The 25,305-nt window shown below is 45.2% G+C and overlaps 1 protein-coding gene across 6 annotated transcripts in view; it reads right to left on the reverse strand.

Annotated features, from left to right (window-relative positions):
- The window catches only part of EVA1C (eva-1 homolog C), a 131,946-nt gene that overhangs the window by 45,757 nt on the left and 60,884 nt on the right, over positions 1–25,305 (reverse strand). For 5 of the 6 annotated variants that reach the window (XR_007513749.1, XR_007513748.1, XM_049857770.1 and 2 more), the window contains 2 exons: positions 22,201–22,353; positions 4,410–4,553 (listed from right to left, as the gene is read on the reverse strand). Coding sequence is in view for 4 of the 6 variants with exons in the window: in XM_049857770.1 (XP_049713727.1) it covers positions 4,410–4,553; positions 22,201–22,353 (297 nt within the window). In the remaining 2 variants the exon portion in view is untranslated. The remainder of the gene's footprint in view (positions 1–4,409; positions 4,554–22,200; positions 22,354–25,305) is intronic. The other variant, XM_049857768.1, reaches the window with a different exon arrangement.

Raw genomic sequence — 25,305 nt, forward strand, 5'->3', positions numbered from 1 at the left:
CTACGGCTGATGACCTCATCACAAGCATTTTTTTTTCGAGAAAGCAGACTGGCCCGTGTGTGCGATAAGAGCTCCAGAATCTACCTTCATCCATTCCCACAGGCTTCTTCCCTCCTATCGTAACAAGAGAAGCATCTTTCTCTCCAGTCACAGGTCAGTCCTGCCCCTCTCACCTTCAGCCAGACTTCAGCCCTTCCAATGAGCCAGCATGTCCATGTGTTTCTGTTCTCCAAATCGTTCTCAAACCCACCCGGTTTTTACCACCAAGAAAGCAGCATCGGAGCTGAGCGTGCCCTTTGGACCTGGGGTTCCTGCGCTGAGAAGTTCCTAGACAAAGGGAAGATTAAGGACAAGGACCTTCCTCTGAGCCAACAGAGAGAGAAAGCCTTCCCGTGGAGCTGGTGCCCTGGATTTGGACTTCTAGCCTTCTGGGCTGTGAGAGAATAAACTCCTGTTTGTTAAAGCCATCCACTTGTGGTATTTCTGTTATAGCAGCTCTACTTAATTAGGACAGCTGTGAAAAAGGAATGAAGTACTGCTACATGCTACAACACGGGTGAACTTTGAACACATATGCTAAGTCAAAGAAGCTAGTCATAAAAGACCACATACTGTATGATTCTATGTATCCATCAATATCCCTGGCATTAGTGAGCTGAAATGGACTGGTATTGGCCATTTTGAATTGGACAATCTTCAGTCTACTATGCCGGGAATGACAACTTGAAGTAGAATCGTGTTGTATTCATTGTCAAAAAGAACATTTCAAGATTTCTCCTGAAGTACAACACTGTCAGTGATAGGATAATATCCATACAACTGCAAGGAAGACCAGTTAATATGACTATTATTCAAATTTACACACCAACCACTAAGGCCAAAGATGAAGAAATTGAAGATTTTTATCAGGTGCTGCAGTCTGAAATTGATTGAACATGCAAATGGGATGCATTGATAATTACTGGTGATTGGAATGCAAAAGTTGGAAACAAAAAAGAAGGATCAGTAGTTGGAAAATATGGCCTTGGTGATAGAAACAATGCTGGAGAGCGAATGATAGAATTTTGCAAGACCAATGACTTCTTCATTGCAAATACCTTCTTTTACCAACATAAACGGCGACTATACACACGGACCTCACCAGATGGAACACACAGGAATCAGACTGACTACATCTGTGGGGAGAGAGGATGGAAAAGCTCAATATCATCAGTCAGAACAAGGCCAGGGGCCGACTGTGGAACAGACCATCAATTGCTCATACGCACGTTCAAGCTGAAACTGAAGAAAATCAGAGCAAGTCCACGACAGCCAAAATACTACTTCGAGTTTATCCCACCTGAATTTAGAGACATCTCAAGAATAGATTTGACTCATTGAACACTAGTGACAGAAGACCAGACGAGTTGTGGAATGACATCAAGGACATCATATATGAAGAAAGTGAGAAGTCATTGAAAAGACAGGAAAGAAAGAAAAGACCAAGATGGGTGTCAGAGGAGACTCTGAAACTTGCTCACGAATGTTGAGCAGCTAAAGCAAAAGGAAAAATTGATGAAGTAAGAGAACTGAACAGAAGACTTCAAAGGGCGGCTCGAGAAGACAAAGTAAAATATTATAATGACGTGTGCAAAGAGCTGGAGAGAGAAAACCAAAACGGAAGAACGTGCTCGGAGTTTCTCAAGCTGAAAGAACTGAAGAAAAAATTCAAGCCTCGAGTTGCAACAGTGAAAGATTCTATGGGGAAAATATTAAACGATGCAGGAAGCATCAAAAGAAGATGGAAGGAATACACAGAGTCATTATACCAAAAAGAATTAGTCAATGTTCAATCATTTCAAGAGGCAGCATATGATCAGGAACTGATGGTACTGCAGGAAGAAGTCCAAGCTGTTCTGAAGGCACTGGCAAAAAACAAGAGTCCAGGAACTGACGGAATGTCAATTGAGATGTTTCAAAAAACAGATGCAGCACTGGAGGTGCTCACTTGTCTATGCCAAGAAATACAGAGATCCATTTTTATGCCTATTCCCAAGAAAGGTGATCCAACCGAATGTGGGAATTATAGAACAATATCATTAATATCACACGCAAGCAAAATTTTGCTGAAGATCATTCAAAAATGGCTGCAGCAGTATATCGACAGGGAACTGCCAGAAATTCAGGCCGGTTTCAGAAGAGGACGTGGAACCAGGGATATCATTGCTGATGTCAGATGGATCCTGGCTGAAAGCAGAGAATACTAGAAGGATATTTACCTGTGTTTTATTGACTATGCAAAGGCATTCGACTGTGTGGATCATAACAAATTATGGATAACATTGCGAAGAATGTGAATTCCAGAACAGTTAATTGTGCTCATGAGGAACCTTTACATAGATCAAGAGGCAGTTGTTTGGACAGAACAAGGGGATACTGTTTGGTTTAAAGTCAGGAAAGGTGTGCGTCAGGATTGTATCCTTTCACCATACCTGTTCAATCCATATGCTGAGCAAATAATCCAAGAAGCTGGACTATATGAAGAAGAATAGGGCATCAGGATTGGAGGAAGACTCATTAACAACCTGCATTATGCAGATGACACAACCTTGATTGCTGAAAGTGAAAAAGACCTGAAGCACTTGCTAATGAAGGTCAAAGACCACAGCCTTCAGTATGGATTGCACCTCGACGTAAAGAAAACGAAAATCCTCACAACTGGACCAATGAGTAACATCACGATAAGCGGAAAAAAAATTGAAGTTGTCAAGGATTTCATTTTACTTGGATCCACAATCAACAGCCATGGAAGCAGCAGTCAAGAAATCAAACGACGTGTTGCACTGGGCGAATCTGCTGCAAAGGACCTCTTCAAAGTGTTGAAAACCAAAGAAGTCACCTTGAAGACTAAGGTGCGCCTGACCCAAGCCATGGTATTTTCAATCTCAACATATGCATGTGAAAGCTGGACAATGAATAAGGAAGACCAAAGAAGAATTGATACCTTTGAATTGTGGTGTTGGCGAAGAATATTGAATACAGCATGGACTGCCAAAAGAATGAACAAATCTGTCTTGGAAGGAAGTACAACCAGAATGCTCCTTAGAAGCAAGGATGGCGAGACTGCATCTTACATACTTTGGACATGTTGTCAAGAGGGATCAGTCCCTGGAGAAGGACATCATGCTTGGCAAAGTACTGGGTCAGCGGAAAAGAGGAAGACCCTCAATGAGGTGGATTGACACAGTAGCTGCAACAATGATTTCAAGCATAACAACAATTATAAGGATGCCACAGGACCAGGCAGTGTTTCGTTCTGTTGTGCATAGGGTCGCTATGAATCGGAACTGACTCAATGGCACCTAACAACAACAACAACATGTATACAAAATATCCAGGATAGCCAATTCCATAGAAATAGAAAGTAGATTAGTGGTTGCCTAGCGGTTGGAGGGCATGGATGGTTGATTGGGGGGTTTCTTTTTCGGTGATGAACATGTCCTAAAATTGATTGTGGAAAGGTTACATAACTAAATATACGAAAAACCACTGAATTGTACACTTTAATGGGCGAATTGTATGGTTTGTGAATTATATCTCAATAAAGCATTTATTAAAAAAAAAAAAATGCTAAGGATGCCTGGCAGGGGATAAAAGCGTTTCTAAGAGTGTAGATATCCAGGTTCTTCATTTATGGTGTTCTTTGGTTTCCTTTTGTTTTTATGTTCATTTCTAAAAACAGTCAGGACACCATGAGGACAAACTGGACCCCTCATCACCCTCAGAAACTATGTAACTGTTGATTCGTTTTTAAGTAGTTTCATGAAATTGGGATCTAAATGAACCAGGCATTCATTTTATTACCTAAAGACACTAGAAAAGCAAGGTGATGCTGTTATGTAACACTTTTAATTGTTTTAGGGTAATCATGTGATCTGTTGACTCAACGGTGTGGGTTATGTAGATAAACTAGCTGTTGGCAGCCTAAAGAGTTAGTCATTTGGGGCCTAAATGTAGTACTGGGAGGTTAAATAGGAGCCAAACAATACTTTGGTGAACTCCCATGACATACCAATAAGTTTTGGAGTCTCCTAAAAACCCCGATCAAGATCACTATACGCGGTGACATCAATTTTACCTCCACTTGCTTGTTCTTTTCCGGCCTCCTCATTTGCTGCCAATCTGACTGCTAAAAGCACTTTTAAAGCAAATTTTGACCAAAGAAAATTCTATCCCTTATCTGATGAGACCGTCATAACTGGGGAGAGAAAAAATGGGCTCTTGAATATCTGGGATGACAAAATGTTTTCAGGGTAGAGCTGCTTGGCTTGTTGCTTGCAAACTCTGGGTGTGTTGTTCCTTTTCCCGCCATGATTACTGCCTCCCAGAGAGGTGGGCCTTCAAGCAGCTGGTGGAGGGTACCTTCTTACCACATGCGTAGGTAACGGTGAGGTATTTTTTCACTCCTGGCAGACAGGGGCTTCCGAAGTGGTGATTGTTGGCAATGATTTTGCATCTCTGCTTTCCGTAGCATCTCTGGGATAAAACTTGCAACGGGGAATAAGACAAGCAGTCTGAAAGGCATGAAACACCAACAAGAGCTTTATGCTGCAGTCCATATATGCCCACCACGTACTCAGTGGTGTTTTCTGTGTTCAAGCGGGGTCTATGCACACAAGATACCCTAGTCGCTCTGGACCACAAAGTAAGCCTTTCTACCATCAGCTCAGCCACTAACTAAACAGCCCTGAGATCAGCTCCGACCCATGAAAATACACGGAGACAGATTTCAAATCACATGACGAGAGTCTCAGTAAGCACCCACGACGGGTGGTGTGCTGTTTCAGAGAGAATAGCTTAGTGGGCATGTGCTTACAAGGACCCTGAGCTTGGTGGAATTCTCTGCTGTCACCATCTTGAAATTCTTAAATATTTTTGAACAAGGGGCCCCACATTTTTGTTTTGCACTGAGCCTGGCAAATTACGTAGCCATTCCTGCACACAGAGCAGGTAAAACCTGTAGAACCTTGAATGGAGGCTCTGTTTTTTTTTTATGACCCTTACCACTCCTTGTCATATTCTCTTTGATTGAGAGTCCACCCCCGCATATGGACAGAAGCTCCATGAGGGCCGCGGCTATGTCTGTCTTGTTCACCTTCTAATTCCCACTCTCTGGCACACGGCGGAAACACTGGTGCCGTAGTGGTTGAGAACTACAGCTGCTAACCAAAAGGTCGGCAGTTCGAGTCCACCAGGTGCTCCTTGGAAACCATATGGGGGCAATCCTACTCTGTCTTATAGGGTCGCTATGAGTTGGAATTGACTTGACAGCAACGGGTTTGGTTTTTTTGTTTTTGGCACATGGTAGCAGCCCAACACATAACTGACGAGTGAACGAGTGAATGAATAACAAAATAAACTAATAAACACAAGGATGTGTTTCCCATAATAGACCCACCAGCACCCTGGTACAACATCAGCACAATCGGTAAACGTTAGTTGAACATCTGCTGAGGACAAGGCACCATGTTAAGCCTGATCTTGCATTTGCGATGGAGCTGGGACACCCTGTGTCTGGTACTGTGTGACAGTGAGTGAGTGGTCCCGAGGAGACGTGCTGCGGGGTGGAGGCGGAGGAGATCGCTGTGGACAGGAGTGGTCAAGGGAGGCTTTCTAGATGAGAGGGCTTGGGTATGGAGCATGACTCCAGTAGAGGCAGGCAAGAGGGCAATGTATAAACACCAAGGCAAACGGAGTAGAAGGACCTGAGGGGGCGAGGGGGCTGAGCATGAACTGGAAAAGCAAGCGTGGGCAGGGAAGTCAAAGTTGGAAAAGCAACTGGGGTGAGTTTGAGATTGCCTCTGGATGCTTAACTCAAGAATTTGGACTTTATTTTGCAAGCAACAGGGAGCCTAAAGCAATGGGCTGGTGTGATTGTCCTTTGGGGATATCGTACCAGATGTTTGACCACATTAAAGTTCAGAACCCCATTCACGGAAACACGTCGTAAAGAAAGTGAAAAGATAAACCACAAAGGGGGAGAAGACGTTTTCAACATATATCATTAATAAGGTTTGTAGCAAACCCTGGTGGCACAGTGATTAAAAGCTATAGCTGCTAACCAAAAGGTCAGCAGTTCAAATCCACCAGGCACTCCTTGGAAACCCTATGGGGCAGTTCTATTCCGTCCTATAGGGTTGCTATGAGTCGGAATCGACTTGACAGCAACGGGTTTGGTTTTGTTTTGGGGCTTCTACAAATAAATACAAACAAGACATAAGCAACTTGATTTTTAAAATGGGCATTTCACAGAAGAGGAAACTCATGCCATATATACGGGTGGTCCCCGATTTACGACGGCGCTTCGTTCTGATGACTTTGTCGTAAGCCAGTTCTCACATAAGTCAAATATCTTTTTTTTTAGCTTTCATTATTATTGCCTTTTATGATCAGTATCTTTATAAATCCCATCTTTATTTTCTTTGGGGGCTGGAAACATTACTTATAAACCTACGGATGTATTTTCATACAGACATAAAAAAATACCCCAACATGAACTTCATTGTAAACCGGGCCACAGCCTCTATACAGCTGCGTTTTGTACAGTAAATCATAAAATTGAACATCTGTGAGTGAGAACATTAGCAAATGATGAGCTACAACACTGCACGTTATATTACTAACGATAAGATGCACAAAAAACCCTGACAGTTAAAAGTGCGGTTCTTTGTAACTTGACAGGTACTACCTGTATGTGAAAAGAAACTTAATCTGATTTGTAATCAGGGAAATGCAAAAGGGACATATTTTACACCCTAGTTAAAAAAACCCAGTTGCCGATGAGTCGATTCTGACTCGTGGTGACCCCACGTGTGTCAGAGTAGAACTGTACTCCAAAGGGTTTTCAATGCCTGAGTTTTTGGAAGTAGATTGCCAGGCCTTTCTTCCGAGGTGCCTCTGGGTGGACTCAAACCTCCAAACTTTTGGTTAGCAGCCAAGCGCATTAATTGTTTGCACCACTGAGGGACTCCTTGGAATATAAAGAGCAGTAATAAAAGTTAACTTCAAAATTAATGCACGTGAGGTGCATTGACCAAAAACTGAATCTGAGTCTTCCGTGTGGAAGATGAGAACTCTACCACCAAACCACCAAGGCTTTATTTATTTTTTTCTTGTTGATACTCTTTTTTTTTTTAATTGCACTTTAGATGAAGGTTTACAGAACAAACTAGTTTCTCACTAAACAGTTAGTACACATATTATTTTACGACATTGGTTACCAAACCCATGACATGACAACACTCCCTCTTCTCGACCTTGGGTTCCCTATTACCAGCTTTCCTGTCCCCTCCTGCCTTCTAGTCTTTGCCCCTGGGCTGGTGTGCCCCTTTAGTCTCGTTTTGTCTTATGGGCCTGTCAAATCTTTGGCTGAAGGGTGAACCTTGGTAGTGACTTCAGTACTTAGTTAAAAGGGTGTCTAGGGGGCATACTTTTGGGGTTTGTCCAGTCTCTGTCAGGCCAGTAAGTCTCGAACCACCAACACTTTTGAGACACACTGCCAAACTTTTATCCAGAAAAACCGTACCGATTCACAGTCCTGCCAAAATTGTATGAGAGTGCCCCAGAAACCTTATGTTTTCTTAGAGCTTTAAGGATATACATGCACCTGAGTATATTCTTTAAGACTCGCAGAGAAAAAAAAAGTATCTCCCAGCTATAAGACTATAATCCCCTTTGGCCAGGAGGTCTTGCAACCAGCCTATGATTTACAGTGGGCAAGTGTCTGAACTTTTTGGAGTGAGGAGAGCAAAAGGAACCATGGTGTGTTTTCAGGAAGAGGTCCCCGGCAGTTCAGGTCTGGTTCAGGTCTGACCATATCCTTGTTGACACTGAACTCTGGACTGTTGGCAGGATTTTTTTTTAAGTGATTTTTCCCCTCCTAGGTTGATTTTGTTCATACCTTCTCTTCCCGGCAAGCTACCTTCCATCCTCAATGTATGTGATAACAAGATATTCAACCATTTGAATTTTTACTTTTTGGCTATTGTAGAATGCTAAAACTTAATCGCTCCTTACAACCTGTGTTTATTTAGGTAATTGGGCTTCGTGCTCTGAAATGGGGCTGTCTTGGCAGAAGGAGCTGCTGGCACCTTGATCTTTGGCTGAACAGTCCAGGCCTGCCCACACTTGGCCTTGTGACGGCCTTGGCCCAGCTGCTGACGCCCACTGCATGGCTTTCACATTCCCTTATTAAGGAAGTAGCAGATTCCCTGGAGCCCACCCAGAAAACCTAAGTGCGGCAGGAAATGACAGCAACAGTGGTTGCCCGGCCAGGAGAACTTTCCCAAGCTCTGTATGTTCATGTCCAGGTCTTTGGGAAGGTTCGTGTTATGAATTGAACTGTGTTCCCCCAAAATATGTATTGAAATCCTGGCCCTTCACTCTGTAAATAGAGATCTCGGGTGGTGTGAACAGTTTGTACGCAGCTACTAACCTAAACATTGGTGGTTTGAGCCCAGCCACTAGTGTTGTAAAAGAAAGGCCTGGCAGTCTGCCTCCATAAAGATTAAAACCAAGAAAACCAGTCAGAGCTGACTGCAATGGATTTGGGTTTTTTGTTTGTTTGTTTGTTTGCTTTTTTGTTTTTAATACCTGTTGTCATGGATTGAATTGTGTCCCCCCAAAAATATGTCAACTTGGCTAGCCCATGATTTCCAATATTGTATGCTTGTCTACCATTTTGTCATCTGATGTGATTTCCCTATGTGTTGTAAATCCTATCATTACGATGTAATGAGATGGATTTGTGGCAGTTATATTGATGAGATCTACAAGATTAGATAGAGTCTTAAGCCAATCTCTTTTGAGATATAAAAGAGAGAAGCAAGCAGAGAGACACAGGGACCTCATACCACCAAGAAAGCAGTACCAGGAGCAGAGTGCGTCCTTTGGACCCAGGGTCCCTGCGCAGAAAACCTCCTTGACCAGGAGAAGACTGACGAGAAGGACCTTTCCCCAGAGCTGACAGAGAGAGAAAGCCTTCCCCTGAAGCTGACGCCCTGAATTTGGACTTCCAGCCTACTAGACTGTGAGAGAATAAACTTTTTGTTTGTTAAAGCCATGCATTTGTGGTATTTCTGTTACAGTAGCACTAGATGACTAAAATAAGACACCTGTAAATAGGAGTCCCTGGGTGGTGCAAATGGTTAAGTGTTTGACTACTAAACAAAAAGTTGGTGGTTTCAATTCACACAAGGCACCTCAGAAGAAAGGCCTGGCAATCTATTGCCCAAAAAACAGCCATTGAAAACCCTATGGAATGCAGTTCTACTCTGACACACATGAGATAACCATGGGACAGAATTGACTCGATGGCAACTAAAAAAAGGAATACCTGTAAATATGATCCTGTTTGGAAATAGGATTTTCTTTGTTAAGTAGGTCATATTTGAGTAGGGTGGGTTCTAAATCTAATCACTTCCGAGTTATAAAAAGAGCAGAACAGACACCCCCCCCACACACACACACGGGAGAGGAGCAGGTTAGGGTAGAGACGAGTGCATTTGAAAGGATTTCTAGAAGTTACTAGAAGCTGGAATCTACAAGGAAGCACCTCCCGATAGAACCATGTCCTGAATTTGGGCTTCTAGACTCCAGAACTGTGAAAACGTAAATTTCTGTTTCTTAAAGCTACTCATTTGTGGTATTTGTGTTATGGGAGCACTAAATAACTAAGACAGGTTACTAGCTTCTTACATTAAAATGCTGTTTTGCTGGTGTTCATTTGGGACCTAAGATGATCAATTTCGTTCACGACTTCTCTTTACTAAAAAAAAAGATGAGACATAAGTTCGGAGGGACCTGACTTGCTACAAGGCCTTTCAGAAATGTCTTTGGGTCAGCAGCCCTTGAGAGAAGACATCAGATCTGTCTATGTTTGAATCTGTATGGCCGGAAGATGCCACTTTTTGAAGAAGTTTCCACAGCTGGGCTGTTTCTTCCCTTTTATTTGAGTTGTAGACAACCTTTAAGATGGCCCCCACGATCCTCCTGGAATTCACACTCTTCTGTAAATTCTTCCCACAAGGAATCCAAGAGAGTGTGGCAGAGGTGCCAGAGTGCAGCCTCCCCTTGCTCTTTTGAATCACTTGGTCTGGGGAAAGCCAGCTGCCACGTCGTGAGGATACTCAAGCAATAGTGTGCAGAGGCCCATATGGGAAGACAATATGGCCTCCTGCCAGCAGCCAGCACCACCCTTCCAGCCGTGTGAGGGAGCCACCTTGGAAGCTAAGCCTTTAGGTAACTGTGGCCCCAGCCAATACCCTGGCTGCAAATTCATGAGACTGCATAAGATCCTAAGCTGGAATTGCCCAATGAAGCTACTCCTGGATTCCTGTCCCACAGAAACCCAGAGGCAATGAAAGCTTGTTGTTGTTTTAAGCCATTAAATTTGGGAATATTTTGCTATACGGAGCCCTGGTGGTGCAGTGGTTAAGAGCTCGGCTGCTAACCAAAAGGTTGGCAGTTCGAATCCACCGGCTGCTCCTTAAAAACCCTACAGGACAGTTCTACTCTGTCCTATAGGGTTGCTGTGAGTTGGAACTGACTCGATGGCAGCAGACTTTTTTTTTTCTTTGCTTTAAAGCACATTTTGATACTTGGAAGATGGGTGCTGTGGTAACAAAAACCTAAAACTGTGGGAATGGCTTTGGGGCTGGGCAATGGGCAGAAGCTGCATGAACCTGGGGAGAGCGTTAGTGGAAGTGTAAGGGCCTTGAGGAGAAGCCCAGCCTCTGTAGTCGCTGTACTCTGATGCCAAGTGCATCATCAGGGCAGAATGTCCCACTGGCAGCAAAGAATGGGACACAGGTGTGCTGAGATAGTTCCCCTCAGGCCTCTGGATCACCCCAGGTATTAAGCAATCTGCCTCCTTTACCCCACTGTGCCATACAAATAGAATATTCTGTGTGTGATGATGGCAGAAAGGTTGGGAAGCACTGTTCACAGCAAGAGTATCGTGTGTGGCTGATGCCAACTGTCTGAATGCCTAGTGTCCCATGGTCTTAGCTGCCATGACACATTTCAGACGGGACCAGATTAGGGCACTGCCTTAGTTATCTAGTGCTGCTATAACAGAAATACCACAAGTGGATGGCTTTAACAAATGGAAACTTATTCTCCTACAGTCCGCAAGGCTAGAAGTCTGAATTCAGGGTGCCAGGTCCAGGGGAAGGCTTTCTCTCTCTGTTGGTTCTGGTGGAAGGTCCTTGTCATCAAACTTCCCCTGGTCTAGGAGCTTCTCAGAGCAGGGGCCTCAGGTCCAAAGGACATGCTCCGCTCCTGGTGCTTCTTTCTTGGTGGTATAAGGTCTCCCTTGTCTCTGCTCAATTCTCTCTTTTATATCTCGAGATTGACCTAAGATACAACCTAATCCTGTAGATTGAGTCGTACCTCATTAACACAACTGTCTCTAATTCTGCCTCATTAACACCATAGAGGATTTACAACACGTAGATAAATACATCAGATCACAAAATAGAGGAAAATCACACAATACTGGGAATCATGGCCTAGCCAAGAAGACACAAATTTTGGGGGAACACAATTCAATTCATGACAGGCACCATACATAGCACGTTGGGGCACTGCCTTCCCTTCTCTGGGCCCAGAATTCAGAGGCTTTCCTGAGGACAGGCCTGAGCACATCTCACCCGTGGGCATGTTCAGTAGGAGTCTGGGTCCCGTTAGGGAAGGTACTAACATCCAGGCTTCAGGTCCATCTGTAGATGCTTGCAGGGGGCATAATGGTGTCACAACTGTGTAGGCAACCCCAGCTTCCACCAGGTAGGCTGCCCTCAGCAGCCACTCAGCTCCTGTATCTTGAACTTATCCTATGTATGAAGTTGTTGTTAGCTGCCTTTGAATCAGCCCCCAACTCATGGCAACCCCATGCACAACTGAACAAAACACTGCCTAGTTCTGTGCCATCCCCAAGATTACTTGCAGATCAGACCATTGTGATCCAGAGGGTTTTCACTGACTGATATTTGGAAGTAGATTGTCAGGCCTTTCTCCCTAGTCTGTCTGAGTCTGGAAGCTCCACTGAAACCTGTTCGGCATCACAGTAACAAGCCAGTCTCCACTGAGAGATGGGTAGTGGCTGAGCATGGGGTACACTGGCCAGAACAGAACCCGGGTCTCCCGCATGGAAGGCAAGAATTATACCACTGAACCACTAATGATCTCATATGAGCTACACAGAATCAAAAGAATAACCAGCCCTAAGTAACAAACCCAAATGGCAAGAAAAGATACTGTTGGGAGCAGGATATTTACAGCAGAAGAAGAGTGTAAAGAGTTAATATCTCTACTCTGCAAAGAGCTCATAAAAGTCTGTGAAAAATAAAGATCACTACAGAAAAAAAGGGCAAAGGCTAGAGAGACAATGTGTGCAAGTACAAATACAAAAACATGAGAAAATGCTTAAGATCTTTAATAATCAAAGACATGCAAATTAAAACTACATCAAAGAACCACTTTATACCTATTAACTTGGAAACAATAAAAAAGTCATACACAGAAAACAAAATTTGCAAGGGAACTCATGGGTCCAAAACACTTGGGGAAAACTTTGGTGATACATAGGAAGAATCATAAACATGTCCACACCCTCTTTTGGTAATAAAACTTCTGGAATTCATCCCAAGAAAATATTCCAGAGGAAACAAAAAGCTAGAAGCACAAGCTCATTATACGTTTTTTAATAATAGTTGAAAATCAGAAATAATGAAAAAAAAAAATCCCAAAACAAGGATGAGTAAATTATGCAATATCCCCTTAACAGAATATTGGAACGTGGTTGACATGGGTAGGATCTTGTTGGTCACATGGAAAAATACCCATGATAAAAAGTTAAAAGAAAAAAACACAGTATGCAAACATAATTACAAGAAAATGTTCTATGCCTGTCTTAGTCATCTTGTGCTGCTATAAAAGAAATACCACAAGTGGATGGCTTTAACAAAGAGAAATTTATTCACTCACAGTCTAGTAGGTTACAAGTCCAAATTCAGGGTGCCAGCTCCAGGGGAAGGCTCTCTCTCTCTGTCGGCTCTGGAGGAAGGTCCTTGTCCTCAATCTTCGCCTAGTCAAGGAGCTTCTCAGGTGCAGGGACCCCGGGTCCAAAGGACGCACGCTGTTCCCTGTGATGCGTCCTTGATGGTATGAGGTCCCCAACTCTCTGCTTGCTTCCCTTTCCTTTTATCTCTTGAGAGATGAAAGGTGGCACAGGCCACACCCCAGGGAAACTCCCTTTACCTTGGATCAGGGAGGTGACCTGAGTAAGGGTGGTGTTACAATCCTACCCTAATCCTCTTGACATAAAATTACAATCACAAAATGGAGGACAACCACACAATACTGGGAATCATGGCCTAACCAAGTTGACACACATATTTTTGGGGGGACATAATTCAATCCATGACGATGCCCATAGACCAGGACTTGAAAGAAATCCAGAAGAGTGAAAATAATTTCATTTAATGGGTTTAATTTGTGACAGAATATTTTTCTTATTTCTGTTAAATGGTATTACGGTGTGCAAAATAATCATGTTTTATATATATATATATACACAAATATATATATATATGCATTGTTATAGATTGAATTGTGTCCCCCCAAAATATGTGTAGTGAAAACACTTGTGGCACAGTGGTTAAGAGCTTGGCTGCTAACCAAGAGGTCGGCAGTACGAATCCACCAGCCCCTTGGAAACCCTATGGGGCAGTTCTGCTCTGTCCTATAGGGTCGCTATGAGTCAGAATCGACTCCAGGGCTATGGGTTTTTTGGTTTATACCAGTGGTTAGGAAACCCTGGTGGTGTAGTGGTTAAGTGTTACAGCTGCTAACCAAATCGGCAGTTCAAATCCGCCAGGCGCTCCCTGGAAACCCTATGGGGCAGTTCTACTCTGTCCTATAGGGTCGCTGTGAGTCGGAATCGACTCGACGGCACTGGGTTCTGGGTACCAGTGGTCATAAGCCCATTTGGGAATGGGTTGTCTTTGTTATGTTAACGAGACAGGATTAGTGTAGGGTGTGTCTTAAGTCACTCGCTTTTGAGATAGAGATTAAACAAGCAAGTAGCAGAGATGGGGGAAGAGAGATGCCAAGCCACATGAAGATCACCAAGGAGCCAAGGAATAGAAGCTGAAGAGACCAGGACCCTCCGCTAGAGCCGAAAGAGAGAGAAAGCCTTTCTTTACAGCCGGCACCCTGAATTCAGACTTCTAGCCTCCTGACTGTGAGACAACAAATTTCTGTTTGTTACAGCCACCTACTTGTGGTATTTCTGTTGTAGCAGCACTAGATAACTAAGACATATATATATAAATATATGTCCCTGGGTACCACAAACCATTAAGCGCTCAACTACTAAGTGAAAGGTTGGTGGTTTGAACCCACCCAGAGGCACCTCGGAAGACAGGCCTGGTGATCTGCTTCCGAAAGGTCACAGCCTTGAAAACCCTATGGAGCCCTTCTACTCTGCACACATGGGGTTGCCATGAGTCAGAATTGACTTGAGGGCAACCAACAGCAACACACACACACGCACACATGCGTGCACACACGCGCGCGCACACACGTGTGCGCACACAGGCACACGCACGCACACATAATCTGTCTGTGGAGATATAATCCTTCTGCCAGCAGAGGCTTGCGTGTTGCTATTAGGTGAACAGGCTTCAGCAGAGCTTCCGGGCTAAGATGGACTAGGAAGAAAGGCTTGTGATCTACTTCTGAAAATCGGCCAGCGAAAACCCTATGGATGCCAATGGTCTGATCTGCAACCAGGCGTGGGGGTGCCATTGTTCATGGGGTCACCACAATTGGAGGCCCACAGGACAGGAGCTAATAACAACGTATCATTATTATTTTAGAAAGAACTGGCAATACTTCCCCTCGGCGCCTAGTGTTAAAGCCGCTCTCCACGGTGGTAAAGACCAGAGTGGCCCCGATCCTGGACAGCGTCACTGAGGCCCAGCTGGCCTTCCCTAGGTGTGCTTCCAGCAGGCTCCTCGGAGCCTGAAGCAGATGAGGTTTTGCCAGACTTAGCTTTATACACAAGAGGAAAAGCATCCATGTGGTCTTCTCAAACCAGGTGTTCCAGGATGAACACTGCAGGGCAAGCCCCCTTTTGGAGGTGCGTGGTGAGGCCAGGCCTCTGGGCCTTTAACCACCTCAGCAAGCTGGTGCCAGGCTCTGGGGTTAGGGATAAATAGTCCTCGCTGCAGTAACTCCTTACGTGGAGCAGGGACGGCGAACTGGAGCCTGCAGCCCGGATGTGGCCTGCAGGCATGCTTTCTTTGGCTTGAACAGCGTTTAAAAGTTGGAACATTTCACATAAAAAAAAAAAAAAAAATCCAGATTTCTAGCATCTCATGAAAGATTGGAAGCAACATCAAGTAGACTCCACCTCATGACGACTCCAATTCATGGTGATCCCATGTGTGTCAGAGTAGAACTGTGAGCCACAGGGTTTTCAGTGGCTGGTTTTAAAGAAGTAGATGGCCAGGCCTTTCTTCCGAGGTGCTTCTGGGTGGACTTGTACCTCCAACCTTCTGGTTATTAATCAAGTGCATTCACTGTTTGTACCTCCCGGGGACCTGGCACTGCTGTAGTCACTGGGATTCTGCAGAGCTCACTTTCTCCCAGGGAGACGGACCATAAACACATCAACGGCTATTTCCGTGAATGACTATTTCTGTGCTATGATAAAAACCAAACAGGGAGACAGCTCCCAGGTGACCGCAGGACAGGTGGTGTGCTGTCTGGGTGCTCGGGGACACGGCTCTGAGGCAACATCTGAGTTGATTCTGGAGTGACAAGCCAGAGCCGGCTATGCAAAGATGTGGGGTGAGAACATTCCCGGCCAAAGAAAGAGCTTGTGCAAAGGCTCTGGGGCAGGAATGAGTGTGGGGAAGAAGGAAGGCCACGATAGCCAGAGGCGGTGAGAAGAGAGAGACGGGGCCAGGCTAGGAGACTGGGCTTCATTCTGACTACAACAGGAAGTGAAGGGTTTTCAGTAGGGAGGTGATATGATCAGACTTCATCTTAATAAAATCCTGCTGACTGTTAAATGGAGCCCTGGTGGCACCGTGGTTAAGAGCTCAGCTGTTAACCAAAAGGTCCGCAGTTGGAATTCACCAGCTGCTCCTTGGAAACACTATGGGGCAGTTCTACTCTGTCCTATAGGGTCACTAGGAGTTAGAATGGACTCGATGACAATGGATTTCGGTTTGGCTGTTTAATGAAGAAGAGATTAGGGAGGGGAGGGAAGAAGGGAAGACAGGTGACCAGTCCAGGCAAGATACCTGGAGTCATCTTGGGGCAAAGTCCAGAAGTGGCTGGATTAGAGATCCACCTTGGGGTAGAGCCCACTGGACTTGTGGAGGGAGCAGCTGGGTAGCTGCTGGGTCAAAAAGGTGGGTGATATTAAAGGATGATTATAAAAGCGGAATTATCTGATCATTTCATATTTGGGGGTAAGACGTGAGGAGTACATGCCAAGTTGGGCCAGAGAGTCAGTGATTCTTCATAGCCAGTTGCTGGGTGCCATGCAGTCGATTCCGATGCATAGTGACCCCACGTGTCAGAGTAGAACTCCCCCATAGAGTTTCCTAGGCTGTAATCTTTATAGAAGCGGATTACCAAGTCTTCCTGTCATGGAGCAGCTGGGTGGATTTGAACTGCCAACCTTTTGATTAGCAGCCAAACACTTATCTGTTGCATCAACAGGGCTCCTGGCACTCAGTTACCAAAAACCAAATCAAACCTGCCACTGTCAAGTTGGTTCTGACTCACAGTGGCCCTACAGGACAGAGTTTGGCTGGCAGCCAAACAAGCTCTTAACCACTGCACCACCAGGGCTCCAAGCACTGAGTTAGATCTAGAAAATGTGTCAGCATAGGGCAGCCCGTGGCTTGTATTTTAGCGCTAGCCTGAACGGTGAGAACAATCGAGGCTTCTGTAAGGCTGAGGGCAGCATGGCGATCCCATGTGTGCAGAGTAGGACTGTTCTACAGGGTTTTCAGTGGCTGTGACCTTCTGGAAGCAGATCACCAGGCCTTTCTTCCAAGGTGCCGCTGGATGGGTTTGAACCTCCAACCTTTTGGTTCATAGTTGAGCACTTAATGCTTTGTGCCATCCAGGGACTCGTGTGTCTTTTAAAGGGCCCTTTGATTTCACCTTCGAGCCTCTCTCCACCCCAGAGCACAGAGTAAGAAGGTCCATGGTGTTTTGGCAGTGGGTCAGGCCTGAAGGTAGAGAAAAGCTGGATCCCTGCGCGTCCACCCAGGGCAAGGAGGAGCGGCACTTGCCTGAGAAGGTGGGAGCAGGTGAGAAGGGCAGCAGGTTGTTTCTGCCTTCCACCTCTGACAGTGCTCAGGCCTTTTAACTGAATAGCAAGCGAGGGCCACACAGGCCTTTCACACACCAGCAAGGGTTATTAAGGGCATTACAACAGCTGGTCGACCTAAGGATTCCTCGAACTCTCTATGGAAACCCGTCTTCTGGCCACGACGTCTGCTAACGTTTTCTTTGGCTGATTACTTTCTCATTTTAAGCCCAACTTCCACTCGGCCTACGAGGAACGTCAGGCAGTGATGGGCTTGCTCCTAAAGGCAAATAGCTTAGTCTATGGGATCTGCCTCCTCGGTAGACCAAATTCTTCTGCTCAAAAGAACAGCTGGAATAGAGGCTGCTGACTGCTGCTTTCCAAATCACTCATGGCTGAGTCAGATTTAGTAAGCATAAGAAACGGGGTGCCCTCCCTAACATTATGAAAGGAAGTCCCTTTTTGCAGTAGCATAGGGCAGAAAGGTGGGTAATGAGATTGGAAAGCAGTTCCATTACCAAGAGTCTCTTCTCCAACTAAGAAGCCCAGACATATGGGGTGGGGGGAGGCTCCTGCAGTGACGATTGGCTTTTAGGAAACAAACCAGCTGCCACCAAGCTGACTCTGACTCATGGCGCCCCATGTGTGTCAGAGTAGAACTGTGCTCCACACGGTTTTCAATGGCTGATTTTTTGGAAGTAGATTTCCAGGCCTTTCTTCTGAGACACCTCTGGGTAGACTTGAATCTCCAACCTTTCAGTTAGCAGCCAAGAGCTTAACCATCTTCACCACCCGAGGACTTCTTACAAAGCAAAGCCTGGGTAGAGGGAGGCTCCTGCAACGTTCAGGCAACGGTCCTTCTGCCGGGGCCCTACGTGGGAGAAGCCACCGATCTTGGGCCTCTGAAGACAAGCAGGTGTTATACCAGACGGAGAATGCCAGGAACAGGGCAGTGGGTGCTACTGTTAACAGACCATGGGGACCCACCACAAAAGTGCCTCTCTGCCCAGTTGACAGTAGAGCCTGTTAAGATGGGAGCCTTCTCTCCCAGACCTAGTTGAGAACAACCAAATGCCCACTTCAGCCTTCCTTTGTATCCACAGGGCTGGCCTTCAAAGGACCCTCTGCCATTCTTGACACAAGGGCCTTCTTGGAATGCTGGGTGGGGGCCTTTATGGGCACAAGGTCCTTGTGAACTACTTTTTGGACCTCTCTGGAGTCTCCCTGAGGGGTTGCCCATGGAGTTAGGATCCCTTCCATGATGGATCATCTTATGTGCCAACTTCGCTGGGTGATGGTACCCGGTTGCTTGGTCAAACACTAGTCTGGGTGCTGTTATGAAGTACAGTGTGATGTGATGAAATCAGCTGGCCTTAGTGAAGCAGATTGCCGCCATGATGTAGGTGGGCCTCATCCAATCCACTGAAGCCTTAAAGATCAAAAAGAGAGTTTTTCCCAGGGTGTATTCTGCCCCAGGCTATAAATAAACATCTTGCCAGAGCTCGTCCGTTCTTTACTGTTCCTGTCACCAGACCTACAGATTTTGGGACACAAGGCAGTAGGAATTTCCAGCCAGCCACCTGACATACAGATTTTGGACTTGCCAATGCCCAACAATTACATAAGCTAATTCATTAAAAAAAAATCAACCTCTCTCTCCCTCTCTCCTTTCCCACCCCCTCTCTCTCCCTGTTGGCTCAATGGTTAAGCTCTGGACTGCTAGCTCAAAGGTTGGTGGTTCAAACCACCCATCAGCTCCACAGGAAAAAAATCTGGTGATCTGCTTCCATAAAGATTACAACCTAGAAAATCCTGTGGGGCAGTTCTATATAGGGTCACTCTGTCATATAGGGTCACTATGAGTCAGAATCGACTCAAGGGCACTTAACAATTTATACACAGGTAGTCCCCGACTTACAAGAGGGTTCCTTTCCGACAACTCCATCTTAGGTCGATTCTAATCTAAGTTGAAGACCCTTTTTTAAAAGTTTTCATTATTATTGCCTTTTATTTTCAGTATCTTTATAAATTCATCTTTGTTTGTCTTTGGTGTTGGAAATGTTACATATAAACTTGCAGGTATGATGACACCAGCAGATTATATGCTGCAGTATTACCCGTAGTTTATGTTACCAACAATAAGACATACCCCCGAGAAAAGGACCGTCATAAGTGCAGTTGGTCATGACTAGAATACATCGTAAATCGGGCACTACCTGTACACAGTAAGATATATATATCCAGGGTCGGATTACCCAATAAGCCAGGTACGCACAGGCTGACTTGTGCTTACTTACTAATCTAGTGACCAATTTCACATGGGTTTCATGATGTGGTGAAACCCACGGAATTTTTCACTACAGATTAGTGAGTAAGTACAAGTCAGCCTCTGCATACCTTGCTCACTGGGTAATCTGCCCATGTCAGGGACTAAATTTGAAAAGAGGCTTTGATTCTGTAGGAAGGTGCTGTGGGGTTGGGAGACAGATGGATGCCAGCCATACCTAGAAGCAGAATGTTTGATGTGGTGAAAAAATGTGAAATTGTTCACTACAGATGATCTGGTAAGCAAGGTAAGCATTATGCTTACCTTGCCTATTGGATAATCCGCCCCTGTGTATATCTTACTGATTGTATTTCTCTAGAAAATCCTAAAACACCTTACCTTCCTGTTTTATTCAGGCCCAAGGTATTATTTATGCACGGATTTCTTTTTTTGTTAATTAATGTTTAATTTCACACATAATGCATGAATAAATTATAGCAACTAAGAGCACTAGGGAACTTATTGTAGGTTTTGATCAATAACACACAATTCCTTAGGCTGTTATGCAGCAGGGTCTGTTCTCCCTGCAGGCAGATGGAGATCCAGGCTTTCTCACAGCCTCAGGGTAGAGTGACTCTGAGGGGTGGCGTTATCAGGCCTATCCTGGCCATCCTCTCTCAGCTCCACACTGCTGCCTCCCGTGAAGAGCGAGTCTCTGGGCCCCTCTCCTCCTCTCCTCGTGCTCACCCCCCCACCCACCCTGAGCACACTGGCTCTTCTCGCCACCTAAACACTCTACCTCCAGGTACCTGCAGGCTCCTTGGAGTCTCTGCTCAGCATGCCCATCACCTCATAAAACTGCATCTTCCCCTTGATGTACCGGCTTTCCATATCTCCTGCCCGCCACGTGCTTTCCTGCTTAGCACCAATCTGAACCAGACGGAGACACGTTGTTGATAGCTGCTGTCAAGTTGGCCCTGACTTACGGCACCTCCACAAACAACGAGATCAGACCCCTGTGCTCTGCAGGGTTTTCACTGGCTGATTTTTTTTGGAAGTAGATCAACAGGACTTTCTTCTGAGGTGCCCAAACCGAGCGCATTAACTGTTTGCACCCCCCTGACATACATACTAATCCCTTATTATCTGTTTCCTTGCTGCCTCTCCGTCCACTGCGGGAATGTCAGCTCCAGGAGGACACAGACTCCATATTGGTAACTGATCACTTCCGTACGCCTAGGACAGGGCCCAGCATACAGCAGGCGCTCCATAACTACTTGGCATGGGTGGCACAAATGGTTTGCGCTCAACTACTAGCCAAAAGTTTCGCAGTTCTAACCCACCCAGGGGCACCTTGGGAGACAGGCCTGGCGATCTGCTTCTGAAAGGTCACAGCCACTAAAAACCCTATGGAGTACAGTTTTACTCTGCACACATGGGGTCACTATGAGCCGGAATCAACTCGATGGCAACAACAACCAACCTAAAGGTGGGCGGCTCAAACTCATCCAATGGCACCACAGAAGAAAGGTTTGGCAATCTGCCTCCATAAAGATCACAGCCAGGAATATCCTATAAAGCAGTTCTATTCTGTAACACATCGGTCAGGATCAACTGGAGGGCAATGGGTTTGGTTTGTGAGTTTTGGTGGAATGACTAAACAACTGAGGGACTCCTGAATGTGGGGCAAAAGAAGCTCTGACTTGGGTGGGGCAATGGTTCCTCGCCGCCCTTGAGTTCCCTTCCAATCCACCCTTGACTTCCCTTTCTAATCCATACTTGACTTCCTCTCTAATCCACCTTGACTTCCCTCTCATCCACCCTTGACTTCCTCTCTAACCCAACCTTGACTTCCCTTTAATCTACCCTTGAGTTCCCCTCTAACCCAACCTTGACTTACCTCTAATCCACCCTTGACTTCCCCCTCTAATTCACCCTTGACTTTCTCTCTAAACCACCCCTGACTTCCCCCTCTAATTCACCCTTGACTTTCTCTCTAATCCACCCCTGACTTCCCCCTCTAATTCACCCTTGAGTTCCCCTCTAACCCACTCTTGACTTCCCTCTAATCCACCTCAAGTTCTCCTCTAACCCACCCTTGACTTCCCCCCTCTAATTCACCCTTGACTTCCCCTCTAACCCACCCTTGACTTCCCCTTCTAATCCACCTTTGACTTTCTCTTTAATCTACCCTTGACATCCCCTCTAATCCACCCTTGACTTCCAAATTCCCTCTCTAACCCACCACTGACTTTCTCTCTAACCCACCCTTGACTTTTCCCTCTAATCAACCCTGGATTTTCCCTCTAACCCACGTTTGACTTCTGTCTTCCCTCTCAAATCTGCCCTTGACTTTCTCTCTAATTTACCCTTGACTTTCCGTCTAATCCACTCTTGACTTCCCTCTAAGCCACCCTTGACTTCCCTCTAATCCACCCTTGATTTTTCCTTCTAATCCACCCCTGACTTCACCACTGATCCAGGTACTGGTTACTGACGGAGCCAGGACTCTGATCCACTCAAGACAGCAGCCTAGTTACAACTACGTAGAAACACGTACCCACAGGGGAGAGACGCCCTGCGTCCGAGGAGCAGATGTGCTTCTCCTGTGTCTTCCTGCCATATGTTGCTGAGTAGATGTTGAGAAACTTGGATTCATGGCAGTGCAGCTTCAGCTCCTGGTCTTCACACACAGTTTTGTTTTTGAATTCACCTGAAACAGAAACAAAAATCACTGGCACCATCAGCTTCCCGCGGTAGAATCTGTGTGCACCTCCCAAGTCTTGGCTGCTCATCCCCCCGGGCTGCATGCTGAGAAGGGGGCAGTTGGACGGTCCTACTTGCCATGATGTCGCTGACCTTGGGAAACAAAACCCTCTGCAGGAGAGGGTGGGTAGCAGCCTCCCCACATGCACACAAATGGCAGAGATTATTCTAAGGTGCAAACGGAGGGGAAATGCCAGGTTGAAGAAGGTGGGATCACTGGTGTAGGTCCTCAAAGTGGCCTGGGAAGCCTCTCTTTCTCCCCACCTGTAGTCACACATTCTTTAATTGAAAGGAGTCTTTTCTCAAACATTGGCTTGTGGTCCTGGGGCTGAGGACCACAGGTAAAGATGATCGGTTGCCTAATAAAAGCGTTAAACCTTCTGGGGAGAACTGTTACACCTCCCCACAAGACGCCAGCAAATTTCTGTCTTCCTTGTTTATGTGTTGTAAAACGGAGAGATGCTATAAAGGCAAAAATGCTTCCTTTTCTAGGAAAGGGGCGAACACCAGGTACTGTGTAAAGAATCCCTCTTTAGAGAAGTATGAAAAGCATGTCCCAAATCCGGCAATCCAGGAACAGGCAACGTCTCAGATTGATGGCGCATTCTAGGTTAGGACAATCTGAACCTAGGACCCAGGTGAAGGTGGCACTTTGTTCCCAAAGAATTTAGGGAAAAGCTTGTTTACTTGCTTAATCTGCTTGCCCTATTAAAAATTTTTTTGCAACATGAGAGAGTTGACATTACAAATGCACTTCCAAAGAAAATAAGATTTGTTGTTTAAAGAGTGCACCTAAAAACTTCCATTAATGAAAATGTCTAAGAACAATTTGATTTTTCAAAGTAATAATAGATAACACTCTAGACACAAAATGTCACGTGTTATATGATTCTATTTACAGGACATATCCAGAAAAGGTGAATCAGTGAAGACGGAAAGTAGATTAGTGGTTGCCTAGGGCTTTTGGTTTTTTTTTTTTTTAGGGCTTTTGGTGGGAACAGGGAGTGACTGCAAATGGACTTGAGGGAATTTCTGAGATGATGGAAATATTCTATACCTGTGCTGTGGTGATGGCTGCACAACTCAGGAAATTTACTAAAAAAATCATTGCATTATACACTTGAAACAGGTGATTTTTATGCAATGTAAATTATACCTCAATTATTAAAAAAATTAAACATATTGTATTGTAAACATTATATTACACATTATAAATGTTAAAATAATATTTTAAAATATTTAAAGGTATTTAAAAAATAATAATAGCTAACATTTATTGAAGGAGCCCTGGTGGCACAATGGTTAAGTGCTCAGCTGCAAACTAAAAGCTTGGCAGTTCAAACTCACCCAGTGGCTCTGTGGGAGAAAAAAACCTGGTGATCTGCTTGCAGAAAGATTACTGTCTAGCAAATCCTATAGGGCAGTTCTACTCTGTCACAATGGGTTATTATGAGTCCCAAATCAAACTGATGGCACCTAACAGCAACACTTACTGAGGGATCATCGGTGGTTCAGTGGTAGAATTCTCCCCCCACCCCGGGGGCAGACCTGGGTTCGATTTGTAGCTGGCGCGCCTCCTGTGCAGCCACCACCCAACTGTCAGCGGAGGCTTGCCTATTTCCGTGATGCTGAACAGGTTTCAGTGAGCCTCCAGACTAAGACGGACCAGGAGGAAAGACCTGGTGATCTACTTCTGAAAAATCAGCGATGAAAACCCTATGGATCCCAACGGTTTGATCCCATTGCGCATAGGGTTGCCATGCGTCAGGGGCCACTAAATGACCACTAACAGCAACTTACCGAGCAGTTCCTCTGTATGAGGCACGGTCTCAGACCTTTAAATGTATAAAAACATTTAACACTCAGAACAGCCCCATGTGAACTAACAGTGTGCGCACTCTTTGCTTGGATTTTAAAAAATTGTTTACAGTAGTAACTTACACACTCTGGATGCTAACTTTTGTCTCAAAGGTCATGAATATCTTCTGAGCTGTCATTTATCTTAAACTTTTCAAAATGAAAATCAAGCAAAATATAACGGGGACCACAGTCATTGATTTGCATGTATAGTGGCCACCCATCCCTTAGCCTAGCCTGTTGAAAAAAACCAAAACCCAAACCTGTTGCTGCTGAGTCAATTCTGACTTATAGGGACCCTATAGAACAGAGTAGAACTGTCCTGTAGGGTTTCCAAGGCTGTAATCTTTACGGAAGCAGACTGCCACATCTTTCTTCCATGGAGTGGCCGGTGGGTTAGAACCAGTGAGCTTTTAGTTAGCAGCTGAGCACTTCAACTGCTGCACCACCAGGGCTTCTTTTGAAAAGAAAGTCATGAAAAAATGGGTGACCCGATCTATCACCCTCTGTCCTAGTTTTTCCTATTTTGAAATGGCAGCCACTCCACAAACACGCACATCTTTCAGCCAAACAAGCAAACAAGTTAAACTGACGAAGTTGCTCCAGTTGTCTGGTGTCATGGATTGGACTGTGTCCCCCAAAAATATGTATCAACTTGGTTAGGCCATGATTCCCAGTATTGTGTGGTTGCCCTCCATTTTGTGGTTGATGTCATTTTCCTTCGTGTTGTAAATCCTAATCTCTGCCTGTGGCTAATAAGGCAGGATTAGGGTGGATTTAACACCCTTACGCAGGTCACATCCCTGATCCAATGTAAAGGGAGTTTCCCTGGGGTATGGCCTGCATCACCTTCTATCTTAACAAGAGATAAAAGGAAAGAGAAGCGAGCAGAGAGTTGGGGGCATCATACCACCTAGAAAGCAGTGCTGGGAGCAGAGCGTGTCCTTTGGACCCTGGGTCCCTGCACTGAAAATCTCCTCTACCAGGAGAAGATTGATGACAAGGCCCTTCCTCCAGAGCCAACTGAGAAAAGGAGACCTTC

This window comes from Elephas maximus, chromosome 18, assembly GCF_024166365.1.
Source record: "Elephas maximus indicus isolate mEleMax1 chromosome 18, mEleMax1 primary haplotype, whole genome shotgun sequence".
Taxonomy (NCBI): domain Eukaryota; kingdom Metazoa; phylum Chordata; class Mammalia; order Proboscidea; family Elephantidae; genus Elephas; species Elephas maximus.